Below are 21,098 nucleotides of genomic sequence, written 5' to 3'. Positions count from 1 at the left end.
GCAAGAAATGTCATTTTCATTCACACATTATTAGACTTTCATATTTGTATTATGGATTGTTCATATGACATTACACATCGAGAGAATGTTGAATTTTCATCAGCCAGGACAAAACAGAACAAAAAATGAGGCAACTGTCAAAGAATTCCTTCTATTTCAACTGTAAAAAAATGTGGTAACAATATAATACATATCAATCCAACCGCTAAAATCCATTTGATTTTGCTTACTCCCTATCAAGAAGATTGGATAGAGATTTATCGATATGTACCATTTAGGATGCTCTTAAAAAATCATGCTAATTAGAAGTCTTGATGCAAAATTCTGCTATTAGTCAAGGATTATTGGCTTATCAATGTATTCGTTTTCAGCAGCAATTCTACCAGAGCCCCGACCAACCATTCTTCCGAAAGAGCTTACTGCAGATAAGCCCTTAAAACTGCTACTCCCCTCGCTGAAGTTTCTTGATCGCCTAGACTTCCTAAGCTTTGAGGGGGAAACAATATCGTGGCTAGTTCCATCGTCCTTTTCCAGCTTGATAACATCTAATTGAACAATGTTGCTTCGACAGAATGGGCACACAGGTGCAATAGGACTGGTAGTAGTAGGATTAGGCTTTTTATGACAGCATAACGCCAGTACACAATGTGCACACATCTGGTGCCCGCAGTCCTGGACCTGAATCGTGCATACTTGATCGAAGCATATACAACAAATTTCTGTTTCATTGACCTGCATTAGGTAATTGTAGATGATATGAGACTCTGCAATTGCTTTTAAGGTAAAACTAGTTGTAGCAGCTTGTCAAAGAGTCATTGTCATCTTTTAGAACGGTAATTACCTCAGAGATGTTGTCATCCATCCCATTATCGGAATTGGTTGGCGATGGTGGCGAATAAGTTGTTCCTTTCAGGATGTTCTTTTCCCTCTCCTTGTTAGCCTCCATCAGTGCACATTCTAGCAAATGTTTTGCCTCTTCATTCAGCTCACTGATGAATTTCAATGGCGATGGCCAGACAAGAGGCTCTGCAGATGAAGGATTCAGCAACGCTGCACATGCACCATGTTTGTATCTTAAAGCAATTGTGTATGGTATTCTCCTGCACCACAACCACCACATTGCATATATTAGATAGATAAGAAAACGAAAAGATTGTGGAATACATTCAGTTTCATGACTATACTTTCCTCTACAAAACCTGGCAAGTTAAAAAGAGGGGAAAAAACAGTACCCCAAATCATCTCTTTGTAATCGCTCTGCTCCCCATGCTAACAATTCACGGATACAATCAAGAGAACCAGCTCTTGCAGCCAAATGAAGTGGTGTACTACCTGGGAAACTGTTTTTGTGCAAATTAGTACAAGTATAAATTACTTTGAAACCCACAAATAATGAAAAGGAAAAGTCTTGGACGCGATAATTACCCATATCCATCGGTAGAAGCACAAGCAAGAGCACCATTGTCTAGTAAAATATGAACACAATCAGCCCGTCTTTGACGAGCTGCTAAGTGCAAAGGTGTTGCTCCTTTACCATCATTAACGTTCACAAACCGGGCATATCCCCTAAAAGTTTAATTCCAACACAATGACTTAGAACAATTCGATAATATATCCACATCATAGAAAGAAAAAAAGAAGTGAAACTCTTAAAGAGATATACCAAGAAGACGCAATGTGTGATGTCCGAGCAGCAAAAAGAATTGTTTTGAGACAATCAGAGTGCCCATAATAGGCCGCATAGTGCAAGCATGTTCTCCCATTCAATGAATCAAACATCAAAATCTGATTATATATTTCATAATTAGACCAATAAATTTTGCAGATAATAAAAATTAGCAGTTCATAGATTCTCTTTTAAGCTAAGTGTTTAGTATTACATACATTGGCCCCGGCTTCAATAAGCTTTTGCACACAAGAGATCTTCCCGTGCATTGCTGCTAGCATCAGTGGAGTCTAAAGAAATAAACAGCAAAAATCAGGGGAAATTAAAAAAAAAAATAATACTTAACAGCTGCTCAACACAATCACAAATCAGAACACCGCAAGAAGAAACGATCAATTCCATAGGAATTTACAAATTTACGAAAATGATAGTTCAAACTCTTTTGATTTTAGTCGATTGGAGAAAACAGAGCAACTGACAGGAGAAAACGTAATAATAATACCTGCTTATACCGATTCAATAAATCAGGCTTGACAGACATGTCTAAAAGCATAGAAACAACCTGAAAGAACACAAAAGCTTTAACAAAAAGAAAAACCCCAAAAAATCAGAGATACTACTTATTTTTCTTCAAGAAAACAGCCCATTTTCAAGCAACACACCTCAATTTGGCCATTGGCAGCAGCAATATGTAAAGCAGACTGTCGATCATAAACTGTAGAATGATGAACAAGACTTGGGTTTCTCTCAAACAGAGCTTTTACAGTCTCCAAATCACCACACTGAACAGCAGTAAACAATCCGTGTTCATCACTTGTTCCACAACTGAACCCCTGACCCATATTAAAAATCTGAACTTTATTCTGCTGCGGCGGCGGCGATGAGGAAGCTCCTTTTCACCACCGTGGACGGCGGTGGTGACGGTTTCTGGTGGTGGTGGGAGAATTGGGAATTGAGAGAGTCATATTTATGGAGTTTAAGAAGAGAAAAGGAGAGATGGGATGTGTGAATATTGAAGTTTGGGCTGCCCGAAATGCGACGGCGGGGAAGAACGGGCAGCTTAAAGAGTGAAGGGAGAAGAAAACGGGCAGAAATCAGATATTTTTCGGGCAGGTTAGATTCCAAATAAAACTACTATAACAGCAAATATCTATGACATTTCGAGTTAGGAGAAAATTCTATTTTACTCCCTAATAAATTTTTTAACATGAAATTTGAATTTAATTAAATTTTAATATAAATTATAATTTAATGTGTGTGATATATATGGAATTGAAGATAAGCAGTTGTCACACTCTTTTACTGATTTCTCTACGATCAAAGTAAAGTAACCAGGATTTTTCAGATTTATTTATAATTCGAGCTAATAGTATAATGAAGTGATAAAAGTAAACGAAAGAGAGTATATTTAAAAGAATTCATGAATGAGTTAGTTATCATTTAATGTGACAAAGAAACAATTTTTTGATTCTGTTATTATGATTCATAATTAAAATTTAATGATCATGTGTGAAATTAGGCTAGTGAATTGTCAAAATAGACCAAATTGAAATGTCATAGATCTAGTTAACTTCAACAATATTTAGTAAGGAAGATTTTAGTTATTTTTCCAAAATTGACGAAAAGAATTATCTTTATTTGTTAATTTTACAGAGCATGATTACAGTAGCAAAAAGTATTACTTTTTACATCATAATTTTACAGTAAAGGGATAAATTTTTTTTCTATTGTTCAAAAAAAATCTCTCCATTAATAATTTAATTGATTAATTATCTAAATTTTTACGTATATAGTGAGCTCTTGATTCTCCACCATAAGCACACTTCGTAGCTGTATGTTGTTTTTGTCAAAGTTTATAACATCAGTGTAAAAAATGCTTGAAGCCATCTCAATTTTTAATTTTCACGCAACAAAGGATAATTTACGGTACCCAAAAATATTGAATAAAGGGTGTTGATTATGGACATACAGTAAGTAATGTGGTTCTTGTCTATTAGTTGTGACAAAATAACTTACTTGATATTTACTTAATTATATTAAAAATAATTTTTTAATAGAAAATATTCAAATCAACAATAAATTTAAAATATCTTTATGAGATACTAACTACAGCTAAATTACTATACGAAAAATCAATCGCCACAAAGCATTACCTTTTCTTCTTCTAAATATCGTCTTAAACGCAAAAAACTACATACCTTTATCTCATGGCAATCTGGAAAACCTTAAATTAGTTTTACTTTATCATCGTTGGACTTAACTCATTTATAATAATAAAATAATAAATTATCCTTTCTTTTTGTATTTTATCCGACACAAAAAATAATACTCTAAACCCAACGTGTCGGTGTAAATTATTTCTGTTGAGGTCTCAGATTTTTTTTTATAGAAATAAAAGGTATGAAGCAGCTAGCATTGATTTATTTTATTTGGTCAAACAAAAAGCGTGGGAATATATAATGAATCATGAATATTCACATGAAGGAAGAAAACGATTAGTAAATAATAATTCAACAATTTCACAAGCTAACAAACATTCAAATTAAACTATTAATAAATAATAATTCAATAATTTCACAGGCTAACATTCAATAAAAGTCCTCCTAAGTCCTATGTACACAAAGCAAAGTTCATGCTTAGGAAGAAACAACGAAGATACGTTACATTATATTTACTTGTAACGGTTGTACCTAATATTAAATCAAATTTATGTAATTATAAATTACAAACACGCTTTTGATTTGGTCATGTGATTAAGATATAATGAGTAGGTTAAATCAAATATATATTATTTCCTCTTTTCACCAATCCCTGTGTTTAAGTCTAAGTCTAAGTCTAACCACTATGATGTGTATAGAAATGTATATTATATATATATATATACACAATATAAAATATACAGTACTATTTAAATAATGTATACATACTATGTAAACGAGATAATCCAAAGACATTGGACTAAAATTTTATAAAAAAAATTGTGAATGAAGTTATGACATATTTAACAAATTAATTAATTAATTAATTAATCAAATCAATAATCTTTTTTAACTCACTTAAGCAAGAAAAGGTTACCTCTAGGTGCACAAATATATTATAGTAAGAAATCAGAGAGTATATACCACTGGAAATGATGCTATCTCTTTAATTATTTATTGAAAAAATCTAAAATCAAGAAAGAATATTCCTATTACTATTAGTAAAAATTTAAGGAATCCCATAGTGTAATTTAATAATTACATTCTGTCCCGACAATTTTAGTATTTACAAAAAATCCCTTAAATTTGTTGTTCCGTGATACTATAGACTGTAGTGATACATAGTAAATGATACATGGTAAGTTTAAACTGTTGAGAAAAAAATGGGGAAAAAATGGTACAATTAATGTTGTTACTAAAACAGCTTAATTTAAGGTAACAGATCATTAATCACCATAAAATCAGCACGTAATTGGATATTGATTTCAAATTTTGAAAATCAAAATTATATCATCTATTTTGAAAACATTTTTTATGAACAATCATGGCGGAAAGAAATTTAGTCGTCAGTGGAAACACAGATGTGGGTCCTCATTGCAAGCTTCTTAAGCAAGGTTAGTCCCAAAAAAAATCAGTTGTACAACTCGACAGTGAAAAATTATTCGAAATTTAATTTTGCTCTACGAAATCTCGATTTTTTTTCTTTAAGGTACGACGCTAACAACCCAGCAGCAGGCAGGCAGCCTCCTGTTACTGTAAATTTTTTGCTTTGTAGGTGGCGCACATCAATTTTTATTTTCTTGTGTGTATTGGTCTACCCAGAATACAAGTATTTGTCATAGTAAGCCATAAGTTGAGGAAAAGGTTTGAACTAATTGAAAGAGCAAAAAGAAGAGGACAATATATATAAATGCATATTTACTCGTTAGTTTCTGCTCTTGTTATATTGTATTACTTTTTTCATAATCTGGGAAACTGCTACTGCAATTAAAAACAAAAAGTAACAAAACTAAAAAAAAAACATGATTATTTTTCACTCATGCTCCTCTTGTCATTGGATCTCTCCTATTCCTAAGTCCTAACTACATAAAATAAAAGAATCTTGGAAACAAAAATCATTGTCATCTCCCCACTTGGCGTTACTCATTTGGTCTTAACTTCATCCTGCAAATACAGTGACAAACGACAACGTACATGTATCAGTGAATCAACTAAAACATTATAACATGTGATACATATCTAATACATGTATCAGAAACATCGACTAAACAATATACTTGATGATTCTATATGTATCATCAAGTACAGTGGATGACGCATTTATTAAATTTAGTGAATGATACATTATAACAATTTTCAAAACATGTATCAGTACATCAACTAATACCTTACTGATACATGATATCAGTTTTCAGAAATTCATACTACACGCAAAACATGTGATACATATCTACTACATGTATCAGTGCATTGACTAAACACTGTACACACTGATTCTATATGTATCATCAAGCACAGTTGATGACGCATTTACTAAACTTATTGAATGATACATTATAACAATTTTCAAAACTTCATGATACATATAAAATATTATGATACACAACAAATTCATGTATCAATTCACCATCTAAAACACTATACACACTTATTCAAATGTATCAGTAAGCACACTTGATTCCTTAAAATTTTTACTAATTTTAACAACAGTTTTAAGTACCAAAATACTAACCCGAGACAATGTAGGCCTAACAACAATGTTTGCTGCTTCTTTTTTCTTTTTTTGTTGTATTTTGACAACCTTTGATTTTGATGTTTCGCCAGAGTCTTTGTTTGAATCCTTCTGAAGATTCATAGGATCATGCAAAGACTTTTTCCTATTTTCTTTCCAATTTTCATCATCAGAATCATATATCCTTCTATTAATTAACGGATCCATTACTATGATGTAATAAAACAATTAACAAAAACAAAAAAGAGAAGAAAAGACGAACTGGTGATGAATTAATAATAAAAAGATGTTGGGTTAAGACGATTACCGATTAAGAAGAAAAAGACGATGATGGATTAAGAATAAAAAGAAGAAACCAATAAAATATGCTGGGTTAAGAAGAAGGAAGATGATTATGGAAAAAACAGAATTGAAACTTGATGGAGTAAGAACAAAACGGGAGAAGCCAAAAGAAGTTGTCCTGATTTTTGAAATATCAAATTTTTTGAATTTTGAAATTCAAAATTTCAAAATTGGGTCTTTTATTTAAAATTAATTAAAATTAATAATTCAAAATCAAAAAACTGATTTAAAAGGTTGAGTGTTTAAATGGAGAAAATTCAAAATTCAAAAACTGATTTAAAAGGTTGAGTGTTTTAATGGAGAAAAAATAGGCATTAAAAATAGGTAATTGTGTATTATAGGAGAGAGAATGTAATGTATCTATAAACTTACACTAAAATTAAAAAAAAAAGGAATTATGTAATATTTAAAAAAAGAAGGGAAAATTAGAGAATATAAAACTTATAGTTGTGTATTTAAGTTATTTTTCCTTACTATTATCGATGTAAAACTTTTTATTACTCTGGACTAGGCCTATTTCGTTCAGTTTGGGCTGGGCCTACTCAGCAGTTCCAATTCCAGTTTTGGACGTAAGATATTAAATGGATTCAACCAAAATCATTTCGTCTAACCTTCAACATAGGCCCAAACATAGCTCAGATTTCATAACACGCAAAAATCCTACTAATTTAGGAGTTAATAACTTAGATATACGCTAGTTTACAATATTATGAATCTTACTAGATTTTGATGTATACAGATACATGTATCTCGAAATACATGAGGTTAAAAGTTAGGTGTAATTTGTTCCAGATATACAATATTCAAGTGGATTCGCATGTATCTGAGATACATAGACAAATCTCGCTCGCATCCCTCTCTCCTATCTCGCTTGCGTATCTGGTATCTCAAATATATGCTAATCACATAAAATACTTGTATATAGTGTAATTCGCATGTGTTTGGGTTACATAAACAAATCTCATTTGTCTCCCTCCTGTTCACGCTCGCCTCTCTCCCCTTTTCAGCGTAAAAAACATGTATCTAGATGTATGATTTGAAATACGGTTGAAATTATTAGTTATTTAGATAAAATGTAATTATTTCAAATTATGACAAAATTTTGTAATATGATAGAAATATGTCCTAATTAGATAATTTTACATATGATTTTATCTACAAGCAAAATAAATTCTTTTAACCAAAAAAATTGAGTTTAAGCAAGTTTTGTAGCTTTCTTGTTAATTTGGTCTCTTAATCAACATTTCTGTCCACAAAGAAGACTTGTTTTAAAATGAGGGAAGTTGGTCAATAGGCTCATTCTTCAAAATAGAGACTACTATTATCATTTTAATTGTAATAAAACATAAGAAATAATAATAATAATAAGGATATAAGTTAACCTTGATAATGACTTAAAAGGAAGTATGAGGCACCAAGTCGATAAGGACATAAGATCAAAAAGGCAAAGAATATATTATGAAGATTTAATCTCTATAATAGATCATTTTTGTTGAATTGATTCACACGTCGACCATGTGCCGCGGTTTCCCTTTAGTGGGCCACTCACAATTTTCTACGAAACTAGCTCCTTCAAAATCATGTTCGAACATAATTTATTAGATATTATAAAATAAAAATACCATAAGAATTGCGAAAAAATATTATTTTATTTAAAACACTATGTTTATGACTATATGTTGGGGTACATAATCGAAACATTATTTATGAGTAAAACGAATTAGTAAAAAAATATGTCATCTATTTCCTAGTAACTACTGAAAATTGTATTGCTTGTCGATTGAATTATTGTGGTGGGTATATTTTCACAAGACCATAATTGAGTCGTTACGCTATATGTATTGACAAAACAAGTCCACATGTGAACCAAAAAAAAGTCATATATATAGACAAGGAAACTTTTAGGAAACTTCTTAAAATAACTGATGTACAGTTCTATGATCTATTCCAATATCGAGATTGTTAATTTAAAGATTTATTAATGATATATAACAATAAATATGGGAACTGATGTATAAATTTTAATGTCTTTGATGCCAAGATAGACAATTCACCAACAATAGATGCATTGGACACACAATAGCATTAATTCTGTATCATGTCATGACACTATAGCATTATTCATCTGGCAATTCGAAAATCGGATCATTAGAGACTATTACTATACGGCTACACTATCTATTTCATTTTACATGTCATTTTTACTAAAAATAAATGATTCATAATACTTGTTATTTTAGACAATTAAGACATTATTAATTGTTTATTTTCATTTTTATCCCTAATCATAAATATGAAGAGTATTATTATAACATTTGGATCGCGGACTACAATATTAACTAGGGATAATTTATTAGGATAACAATTGGTTCAATAATTTTTGCTTATCTTTTATATTTATATTAAATAATTTATCAAATATTTAACTATGAATCGAATAACTAGCTTTGAATTCATGAATAACAAGTTTAAAAACTTCTAATTATGATATGATGTTTGAGAGTCTGAATCCTTATTGTGGGATCATGACTGGGAATTGGGAAGATCCATATCTTGACCCGTGATTTGGGACATCAGTGGTCCTGCAAAACATTTCCAACGATCCATTCATGATTTAATTTTCTAGGAAGCTACATGAATAGACTCATCTAGACCTAATCTTTGAATTCACTACGGATACCACACACATTATGTATCTGAATTACGCGTTGATTATGTTATTGTTGTTGTAGCCATTCTTTTTAGTTTTTAAATTGATAAGGTTAAACATTATAACTAGTATTTAATGAAATGATTGAGATGTACGGCGTAACTTTTTTTTAATTTAAAAGGAAAGTAGCAAGAAGCTAAGGTTCAAGTTAGACGGCAGCCCCCACAAGCATCAAGGCAAGACTGTTAGGAAACAGTAAGCATTTGTTGGTCCATAATTGCAGACTGGGCATATCTCCATTCAATGATTTCCCATAAAGACACACTTGCACTCCCATGTTTAAGAGGATATAATTATTTCAAGCTAGCATTTAATCATAGATTTTCAAATATTTTTGGCAAATATTATTTGGGTGAAATTTCACCATGTGTTTGGTCATAGTATTTGGAAAATGTATTTCATTTTAAAAAAATATATAATTTATACCCATAAGTTTTAAAAATATCAAAACTAACTATAAGTTTGTATTCCAAGTCAATTGGATTTTTGTTACAACAATTACAAAAATAGTGTCCATGACTACTAGAGCAATGTGGTAATTTGGAGTGAGTGCAATAAGCATCATTTCATACATCGTAAAGTAGAAAAAACACATGACTTTGTTATCTTGAGCCGATTGTTCATCATTTCCATCAATAATCATATTATTATTTCACATTCATCGAATATTTCATCACTACTTTGGAACTAAAGTAAAAAATTATGTAATACAACGTAAACAATAACTATAGAGAGTGTTTTTGTAAAAGATAAAAGTTTGGGATAAACTTTCAATTTTTAAAAATTCCAAATAATGAGATTTAAACCAAATACTTAAAAAATTAGTATTTGAAAATTTGGGATATTTATCAAAAATATTTGCCAAATAATAGCAAAGTGTATAGATAATCACTATTTGTCAAATCTTTTCCGAAATATTATTTGAGAAATTTATGACGAAACGGGCCCAAGTGTCTCCTTTACTTTCTTTATTTGGATTCAATGTCAATTCTCATATTTATTAGGGGATTAGAAAACTTGTCATCTATTTGTATTGGCTGATTATCCATTGGTGCTTTAATTTTCTTTAACTACCTTTTTCTTTCAATAGTAGTAAAATTTAAAATTCTGATTTCACTAACTTGAATAGTAATAATATGTTTGACCAATGTCTCTTAAATCATTAATTTTCAGACACTGTTTCATATAGTAGTTGCGATGCAAATAATTAAAGTTTGGACAGATTCATGTGTCATGAGATATGTTGGTCAATTATGAGGCACATGCTTTCAAGATTCTCGATGCTAATCTCTTGGTTTAATGGACGAAAAATCCTAGCAAAAACATGCTGTCCTCCTTAATGCCCATTTTACCCTTTCCCACAATGACTTAAACTATTTCTGAAAAACATTAAATTCGAAAAAAATATTTTATTAAAGTAGTTCGATATATTATTACGATATATTGTCTAGATGATGATTTAAATAGTTTTAAGAAGCTAAGTGACTATATAGTTAGAGCCTGGCTCAATAATAAGCTATTTTATGGCTTAGCTTAGACAGGCTCACATGATTTCATACTCTTTTTCCCTACCTTAGGCTAAACTTTAACAAGGTAGGAATAAACAGGTTAACTTTTAATTAAAATAATATTTTCAAGCTGTCGTTATAGCAGTCATTTAGGTGGAATTTGTCACACTAATCATGATTAAGCGGACCCGTTTACCCATACATAAATATGTTACTAGTTTAAGTGAAATTATAATAATTTTTGTTCGTAAATGATTTTACTTGCAATTTTTAAAATTTTATATTCTTTTTATAAGAGATTTTTATTTTTAACTATAAGAGGTTTGAAAATATCTTTTTTAAAAAAATTATTTTGTAAGATGCAAGAGACTTCACTTCTTTAATTATTATTTTTAAAAGGAATAATTTATTTCATGAGATTGGAATCCATGTTTCTAATGATTAAGCTAGAACCTTTATCTCTGTTTATTTAATTTTCAGCAAATATTCCAAGAGAATTTCTTTTTATCCTTTTCTGTATTTACCAATTTTATTCTTTTTTTTTTTTTTGGTCCCCTTTGTTTGTTTGCTCTGTAAGGCTTCATCATTTAGGTGACTTGGACAAATGTATGTTTCACCCTAGGAAGGAAAAAGAGACAAATTTGTTTTATTGGATGGAAATAAATGTATCTTTTTGGGAGCAACCAATGGTCTCAACTCATACCATTAATACTACTACAAAATTTACTATCCAATTATTCACTATTGACTTTATATAGTTTTTAAAAAATTATAAATAGAAATGTCATTTTGTTATATTACTTTTTGATTATAATAAAAAAAATATTATAAAGGTATAGTAGAATCAAATATAATATTATTTCATTATTTCCATAAATAAATTAAACATCTTGGGAAAATATAATAGATAACTATTACAAAATGGAAAAAATAATTTATTTTTATTAATGCAACTTATGGTAAATCCAAAAATAGTTTTATAGAGCGTGGAAAAGTAACAAACATGAGTGAGGAAATGACCATGTGAAAGCCACTTTGCTTTTTGTGCAACTTTCTTTCACAATTAATAAAAATAAAAAATGCTCAACTCACATAAGCATAAACATATATTATTAAAAAAGGTATTAAATAACATTTAACATATTTTTTTAATAACACCATAAAATTCAAATTTTATAAACTCCACGTGAAGTTAAATAAACTAAAACGGATAATATTCTGATAATGTTGAGTGAAACTAGGTGAAGTTTGAAATATATTTATTATTAAATTAATATAAAATAGAAGAAATTTTTTACTAATGATTCTATTTTAGGGAAAAGGATCTGATATACCCTTTAACTTTGTCATTTGGAGTGGATATACCTCTCATTATGAAAGTGGCTCATATATGCCCTTACCGTTATACAAACAGCTCACATATATCCCTGCCGTTACAAAATGTCTCACATATACCCTTCATTTAACGGAAGTTAAAAAATTAATTTTAAATTTATATTTATTAATTTTATTTTTTAAAAAAATTATTTAGGGGTATATATGATTCTTCTATCAAAGTTCAAGGTATATTTTAATTTTTTTAATACATAAATTATTTTTTGACTTCTTTTATTATAATTATTTGAGTTTCTTATTCTTATTTTGTTTTTTTCTTTCATTCCTTTGTTTAAAGAAAAAAAATTTAAACTATTTTTTTTGCCTATATTGTAATTTGATTTTTGTATTCGAAGAAAAAAATTTGATCATCCACAATAAGTTTTACAAGAATATTAGTGAAATATAAATAAATTTAATTATCAAAATAATAATTTTAAATTAGTCATCAAAACAAAAAAAAGTCAAAAAAATATGTTTGACGATAATTAAATTTACTCATATGTGATTATATATTGTAGAAAAAATAATAAAAAATTAAATTAAAATAATCTTTTTTTTATTTCCGTTAGAGAAAAAAAATATATGTGAATCATTTATTTATAAATAAAGGCATATATAAGCCATTTTCATAACAAGATATATCAGCACAAAGTTGAGGCATATAAGACCCTTTTCCCTTTATTTTATTGTAGAAGGAGGATATGTGATTTCCCGACAATTTACATCTCATCATCTATTTAACCACTTACTCATAGAGACAAGGTAAACGGTTACTCAAAAACCCACCAATAAACCTGTTTTCTTCTTCACAGATCCACTTACTCCACACTTCCGTTCACCGCCGGTAACAATTAACCGGCAAATACTCCGCCGGTAAACTTGATTAACATATTATTTAAGCCAATCCATATCAAAAGAACTCATCCTGAAGTCCCGCCGCCACAACAATACTCTCTTAATTCTTACTCCATTTTCTATCTCCCTTTCTCTCATGGAGTCGACGACTAACAACTGAGCTATTCAGGTTACCTCATATTTATAAGTTGTTCTGTTTCAATTTTCTGTTAAATTTTTTGGATCTTTGAAAGGAAATGGAAGAAGGAGGAGGAGCGTTAGTGCAGAAGCTGATTGAGGTAGTTAACGAAATAGCAGCCATTTCGGATTACAGAACTTCGGTGAAGAAAGAGTATTGCAATCTAGGTAGGAGGCTTAAATTATTGATTCCAATGTTCGAAGAGATTCGGGATATCAAAGAACCAGTTCCTGAAAACTCAATGATAGCTTTGGTTTCATTGAAAGAAGCTCTTGAATCAACCAAAGAATTGCTCAAATTCGGCAGCCAGGGAAGCAAGATTTATCTCGTGAGTTTTTGTTTTCAGAATCTGCACTTGATTATGTCCACGTTTAATGATCTGATTCTTCAGATTATTTTAGATTTTGTGTTAATTAGTTTGAAATTGATACAGGGTTGATCGATTGATTGAAACTGCACAGTTACCTGTAAATTAAAATCCAGTATGTAGGAGGTACCGGTAAATTAAGACCCTATATCTTTATAAATAGTTAAGAACCTAGCTATTTAAATTACGAAATGGACAATTCATCTTGCTCTTGGAACAAGATCATTGCTTTGAGGGGCGGTGTGGAGACTAGTGGTCTATCATTACATCTGTCTGATCAGTGATCAATGTTATCATATATTTACTTGATTAACCTCTATATGAATTACACCAAATTGTACTGCAATAGTATCCTATCCTCATCAAGATTCTTCATCTTGTAACAAAGGGTGACAGTCAACAAGAGTCTTAAGTTGCTGGATGAGGATACGTTTTCAAATTTTTTATTAGGATGTCCGTCCTTGGATCATTGCACATTATTAGTAGACTCTGCTATTATTTCTGATCCCAATACTTAAGTTTGAGAAAGTCACTACCTTTTCGCCACCAGTCCTCTCTTGTTTCCTGGGCAATGATTTCATAACTTCGGCTGCTGGTTAAGTTTTATGTTTTTACTGAGGATAACAGCAACATGAACAAGCCTAGCATGTTTAGTATGATAGACGGAAATTTTACTTGCTATATAGCTGAACCTTTATTGAACTTTTCTGGTTCATCTACCTCTCCTACTGCCCAAAGAGTGTGGAGCTGACGGTGAAGGAGATTAATTGCAAACTAATAAAAAAAGGAGAGAAGAATCCATGCACTTATTATGAAACGTTTGGTGTCCTTCATACCAATTACTATTCGTTACTTGCCTCTTCAGAATGTCAAACTGGGTTGGACTTTCTTTATTAGGATAATTTTAAGTAAAATTCTTTGTTGAAAGGAAACTAGTTGCAGTATCTTGGTAGGGAAGCTATTAAGAGAAGCTGATCAGAGTTGCAATGTAGGGATTACAAGCTTCTTTTATGTGCTCTTTTGGGTTAAATACGTGATGAACCGTGGTGTCCGGACTACGTGGAATTTTTTATTTATTTTTAGTAGGTGATTGTGAGACTTGACCAAACCATGTCATGTAACCTTCTTCGATTTATCCTTTAAGGATGTAGAGTGCTACTTGTACCCTTTCTATCATTTAATTCTGATCTTGTCTAATCTTATATGATACCATCTACTTAATATCTGTATTTCTACTACTGCTCATGTTGAGGACAAGTTGGGTGTTAAGAGGCCCAGCAATACTAACTCTCATAACTCATATAGCATTACTGGTGTCTCAACCATTTTTAGTTTACTTTGGTTAGTACTTAGTATCTCCCTATTGGGGAATTTTGTTGTAACTATTTATGGAGTAGTTGTTTTCTTTAGGGACTGGACTCTAATGGATTTGGAAGCTATTATATCTGCTACCTTAAAGTGAACCTTTAATAGCCTGCCTGATCCATGGCTTTTAGGTCATCAAGACGTCTGAACTTCTCATTTCTTCTCCCTGAAGCGCTGCTTTGACATCTACTAACTCAAGCATTTGCATGGTAAAATGACTCTCATAGGGCAGATTTCTATTTTAACTGCAAATAATTTCTTACACCTTATGAATGATTAGCTTTAGTCCTTGTAGAACACTGTATGTTTCGCTGGAACATCAGGATTATTCAGGCTTTCAGAGTAAAGTTCAATTTAGGAATTTTTCTTTGCAGGTCTTAGAAAGGGAGCAGATAATGAATAAATTTCACCAAGTGACAACCCAGCTGGAACAAGCTTTGGGTGGAGTTCATTATCAAGAGCTTGACATATCTGATGAAGTTAAAGAGCAGGTAAAAAGCATCACCTTATTACGTCTTCATATGTTGTCGACGGATACATCTCTTGATGTGCAATTTTTCTTTTCCATCTGTGGCTCCAACTTCCAGGTAGAGCTTGTCCTTTCTCAGTTCCAAAGAGCCAAAGGAAGGGCTGATACACCTGATGCTGAACTCCGTGAGGATCTATTGTCCCTTTACAGCCAGAGTAATGATCCTACTATAGATCCAGCTGTCCTAAGGAAATTGGTTAAGAAGTTACAGCTGACTGGATTATACGATCTCACACAAGAATCATGTGCTTTGCATGATATGGTCACTGCTACTGGTGAAGACCCAGAGGAGAGAATCGAGAAGATGTCACTTGTACTGAGGAAAATTAAGGGCTTTGTGCTGACTGAGACTCCGGTGATTGATTCTTCTTCGAGGGAGAAGTCTTCAACTTGTAGCGGACAAGTATCTATCGAGACAACTCATAAGGCCCCAGTTATACCAGATGATTTTCGGTGTCCTATATCCCTGGAATTGATGAAAGATCCTGTCATTGTTTCATCCGGCCAGGTACCATTTTTGGATCTTTATCATGCTTTTTTGGTTAAAAATGAGTCGCACCATTATCCATTTCTCTTGCTACCTCCTATCTTGCCTTATCATCTTGTCGTGTTCGTGCATGGATGTTAGTCAGACTGTCAATTAAACATGGCCTTAAATCATTTCATTCAAGTGTTGCAAATTCCCTATTGTCTAGTTTCCCTTTTCTTTTTCTCCGTGAAGTGCTTTGAAATTTTTGTTATCACTTCCAAATAGAGCAAAGAGGAAAAAGGAAGAAAGTAATTCATTGTTTTCATATTTTATTTTAGGGTGAAAAGACTAGTTCATATGCGAAAAAATATAGACACATAGGCGATTCATATTCATTTAATTGATATGGTCCTTACTGATTTATGAGATTATTTCTTTAGAAACTAAATAATCTGCCAAAATCTTGATGCATGATTTATGTCGCATTTATGCTTGTTAAAATGTATCCACTGAAATATTGAGGATGCACATGCCTTATGGGTCTCATGTTCATGGAAGATGTGGAGTGTTTGAAAGCTAAATTTGTACTGTAGCTATGATTTCCATATCGTAGTTTGCTAACAATATATATGGTGTCCTCCACCGCAGACTTATGAGCGTTCTTCTATTGAGAAATGGCTGGAAGCAGGGCATAGCACTTGTCCCAAGACACAACAAGTCCTCACTAGCAATGTTATCACACCAAACTATGTGTTGCGGAGCCTCATAGCACAGTGGTGTGAAATGAATGGAGTTGAATCACCCAAACGACCAGGTAGTTCACCCAATAAATCAGCATCCGCCTGCACGCCTGCTGAGCACTCGACGATAGAAAATCTCCTGAGAAAGCTCACATCTGGCAGCCCTGAAGATCGTCTCTCAGCCACAGGTGAAATCCGCCTGCTTGCTAAACGCAATGCTGATAATCGTGTTGCAATAGCTGAAGCAGGTGCTATTCCTCTGCTTGTTGACCTTCTTTCCACACCCGATTCTCGGATCCAAGAGCATGCTGTTACAGCACTACTTAACCTTTCTATCTGTGAGGATAACAAACGGAGCATTGTAACATCAGGGGCAGTGCCTGGTATCGTCCATGTGCTTAAGAAGGGGAGCATGGAAGCACGTGAAAATGCAGCGGCTGCGCTATTTAGCCTTTCAGTTATAGATGAGAATAAGGTCATAATTGGTACTTTTGGAGCAATACCTCCACTTGTAACATTATTAAGTGATGGCACCCAGAGAGGGAAGAAAGACGCTGCTACCGCACTTTTCAATCTGTGCATTTATCAAGGGAACAAGGGCAAGGCAGTAAGGGCTGGAGTTGTGGTCACTCTGATGGGGCTGCTTACGGAACCTCAAGGTAGTATGATCGACGAAGCACTTGCCATTTTAGCGATATTGTCTAGTCATCCAGAAGGAAAGACAACCATTGGAGCTGCAGGGGCAGTTCCTGTTTTGGTTAATGTGATCACAAGTGGTTCTCCCAGAAACAAAGAAAATGCAGCTGCAGTTTTGGTACACCTTTGCTCTGGGGACCAACATTATCTAGTGGATGTTCAGGAGCTAGGAATAATGGGACCATTGCTGGATTTAGTACAAAATGGTACTGAAAGGGGTAGACGAAAGGCAACCCAGTTGCTTGAACGAATAAATAGATATGCTGAGCAGCAAAAACAGGCCCAGACAGAACCCGAGGCTCCGATTCATAACCAGCTTTCAGAGTCACCACCATCATCGACAAATGTCCTGGAATGCTGAATAAGTAACGACTACTACTATGCCTCAATCCTAAGCAAGTGGGATCAGTTATATTAATCCTCGCTGATCCAGTTAAGCTGCTCCTGGAGTACTGTATGCTTTTATTTTTCCTATTATGTTTGGCTTTAATTTTCTTGGTTTGTTATAGCATAAATTATAGAAAATGGGAGAAAGGTGGAAGATCACCTGATACCTCCATCATTTATTTGTTTTCTGGGGTTGAGGTGTACACTCCCAAGGATATATTGAGGGAAAAAACTGTGAAAACATGAACTTATTTGACAATATTGAATGTCAAAGTGTACCATTACAACACATGTACTAGTGAAAATCTTCCTCAGTTTTTATAGAAGAAGATGCTTTTCTACATTATTTTCTTTGATTAGTCAAATTCTTGATAGAATTATAAGAAATTATTGGTATTCTCTTTCTTTTATTGTCAAGACTGAAAGCAACACAGCAAATACATCGGCTTTCAAGTTCACAATAATCGAAAATCCACTTTAGCAGGTTGTTACTTGGCTTGCTTTATGAACCTGTTCCACATTCAACTGGAAACAGTTAAAATTCACAATTCTCGAAATCAGTTTTGAGCCAGAACCACTACAACAAAAATGAAGTACCATTAATTGTCCCTAAATATGTATTTTTAGCAGCAATTGTCACTCTTTCTATATGTCCCTAAAGTCTTTAGCGACATTGATTCTAATGACACTTAACTAATGCCGGTAAAGACTTTAACACTCTTTATTAGTTCAATATTTAATGCCGCTAAAAGTTATTTTTGTTGTAGTGAACAGGGAGGGGTAATTAGACAGCATATGAATAACTTTAGCTTACTCAGGACACGATCTTAGATAAGAAGGTATAGAGATCGAGAATTAGAATGGAAGATTAGTTATATGATTTCTTACTCTCAACACATAATTATATATGTAAAACCAACATCAATTTAATACTCCATGTATCAAAACATGCAAAATCAATTTCATAATATATTTTGTTATATGAGTGGTCCATATATAAATAGAATTCGACTCACACATAATTCAACCTGTTAAAGATATTATTAAGTATAATACAGAGAGAGGAGGCACACAATTCAATGCAATGTAGAGATTAGTTGGTCACCTGTGGTGAAAGAACACAAAGATCCTCTCAAAAGGCACACAGCCAATCAGAAAAATGCCTCAAAATTCACTTTCAAGGATTCCTTCTTATATATAAATATCAAAAATGTGATATATTGCACCTATTAAAGTGACCTGTAGTACTTACATGTGTTGTGTCTATCGTAAATGCCATTGCATGTGCAATTATTATAGTTTGCTTTTATTTATGTTTCTTTATATGTACATTTTCATTTCTTGCTTCTATCATTCATACCATACTTTTAATCAATATATCTATCAGTTTGCGTACCATCTTTTACGAGCATTGATGCCCACATAGAGCCCTCACAAGACGAAAAATGGAAAGTAAAGGGGAAAAAACAAAAACAAATAATCACGTTTTCGAAAAAAAAAATTTACAAAGTTCTTCCATTAAATTTTGATGTTTCTCTTAGAAATAAGCAATCGACAGAGAGGGTTGCTCCAGTGGTATACTAAGGTTTCCTTGTTTAAATACCTTATTGAATTTATTCACTTTAAAATAACTTAAACATGCAATGTCTCTTATTCAGCTAAAAATGGTTGAACTTCAACCTACATAAATATAAGGTAATGATACCTGCACTATATATAAGCGAAATAACACAACAACTAAAACAACTTTTAGCGGCAGTCAGTATTGACATTAATAAAGAGTGCTAAAGTCTTTACCGGTATTAGTTAAGTGTCATAAGAATCAATATCCCTAAAGGAGACATATATAAAGAGTGCTCATAATGAAATTTTTGATTTAGTGTAAATGACTAAACATGATCTGGAAATGCTTAAACTTCAGCAAAATATCAAATGAATGTCTGAATTTAGACTTGTCAAAACTAACTTCAATTTCCACAAGTTTGAAGTTGTTCTCAGATGAGTAGATGTGCAAAAAATTATAAGCATAACTAAAATTGTGACACCAAAATAAGGTATATGTGTACTTACACCAGAACCAAGTGATGAGGGTATGCAATTGCTGAACTGAATTTGGACAGGTTAAAATAGGTTACGAGCCTTCAAAGAGTTACTTAGGCTGAGATAAGGTAGGTCAAGATCAATGAGCTTGATAATGGGTCGATGCCGATCCGCTACATTTAATTTTCTTATGAATTATTCAATTATTGAAAGAATTTCTTTATTATTTAAAAATAAAGTATTTTAATAAATCAGCTCAACTTTAGATAGGTTTAATTAAGCGGTCAAAATGGTCTAAATTAATGAATGGACATCTACTCAAACAGATTTGTTGGTATCATATTTTTATTGGCTGATTTTTTTTCCCACCCCTACAAGTAAGTAGGACTAACTAAATCTTTTCGAAACTTTTAAGAGTTTGAGTTCGTGAATAGTAAAAAGGACATAAGGTCCTTTGATGTTATGAAGTCTACATGCATAATTATGTCGACATAATAAGGTTAAGTTCACAAACATTATGCTCTAATTTGGAGTAATTTACAATGTGGTTTAAGTGTATTGAAAATTATGACATGTTATTTACGAGCAAACTAAATCACTATAAAATTGATAATCGTGGCATCATAAGATAAAAATATGAACGAATATATTAAAGCTAGGCGCGGAGCACGTTAGAGTCGAATAACCCTTCGAAAATTACAATATACGAAAGAAAGAGAGTAAATACTTAAAATATAGCAACTCTCTCGCATTTAATTATATTTTTTTTATCAAATCCCCACTTCATTTACTTGTAATTGTCCAGTCCAAAGAAATAGGGTTAGAACAAAAGGGGTATTTCTTTTTATAAAAGGGGCTAAATAGGATTTTACTTTTTCTTATAGTCCACTTTTTTTTTTCAACTTACTCCAGTATTCTGATGTGAACTTCAACATGAAAATGTACTACGTACCTGATGAATAAAATAACAACTTAGCTAAAAATTGTTGGGTTTTAGATCGGTGGATTAAGATTCACCTCTTTATATAATTTTGGACAACTCTTACCTCTCAAATTAGTTTTTGAGTTGAGCTACATTTAAAATTCATTTTTTTTAATCATAATATTAAAGTCAGACCCATCCCAACACGATTTACCTGATGTTATACCCCGTCTCACC

General features: G+C 32.1%; 2 protein-coding genes across 3 annotated transcripts; one reads left to right on the top strand and one right to left on the bottom strand.

The window, feature by feature from the left end:
* Positions 1-77: 77 nt before the first annotated feature.
* Positions 78-2,622, bottom strand: LOC107021093 (putative E3 ubiquitin-protein ligase XBAT31). The gene is made up of 8 exons (XM_015221686.2): positions 2,329-2,622; positions 2,169-2,228; positions 1,885-1,956; positions 1,664-1,785; positions 1,426-1,566; positions 1,233-1,340; positions 842-1,100; positions 78-732 (listed from the first exon to the last, which is right to left on the bottom strand). The coding sequence occupies exons 1-8, from the start codon at positions 2,506-2,508 to the stop codon at positions 331-333; spliced, it is 1,344 nt and encodes a 447-aa protein (XP_015077172.1). The 5' UTR covers positions 2,509-2,622; the 3' UTR covers positions 78-330.
* Positions 2,623-13,047: 10,425 nt separating this feature from the next.
* Positions 13,048-18,245, top strand: LOC107023468 (U-box domain-containing protein 13-like). 2 transcript variants are annotated; one of them, XM_015224170.2, is made up of 5 exons: positions 13,048-13,674; positions 15,124-15,287; positions 15,453-15,569; positions 15,666-16,115; positions 16,725-18,245. In XM_015224170.2, the coding sequence occupies exons 2-5, from the start codon at positions 15,285-15,287 to the stop codon at positions 17,871-17,873; spliced, it is 1,719 nt and encodes a 572-aa protein (XP_015079656.1). In that variant the 5' UTR covers positions 13,048-13,674; positions 15,124-15,284; the 3' UTR covers positions 17,874-18,245. The 2 variants fall into 2 exon arrangements, with proteins under 2 accessions (XP_015079656.1, XP_015079655.1); XM_015224169.2 differs by lacking the exon at positions 15,124-15,287.
* The last annotated feature ends 2,853 nt before the right edge of the window (positions 18,246-21,098 follow it).

The sequence above is a fragment of the Solanum pennellii genome, chromosome 6, assembly GCF_001406875.1.
Source record: "Solanum pennellii chromosome 6, SPENNV200".
Taxonomy (NCBI): Eukaryota; Viridiplantae; Streptophyta; class Magnoliopsida; order Solanales; family Solanaceae; genus Solanum; species Solanum pennellii.
Note: the sequence above shows the minus strand (reverse complement) of the source record. Positions and strands in the feature narration are given on the sequence as shown.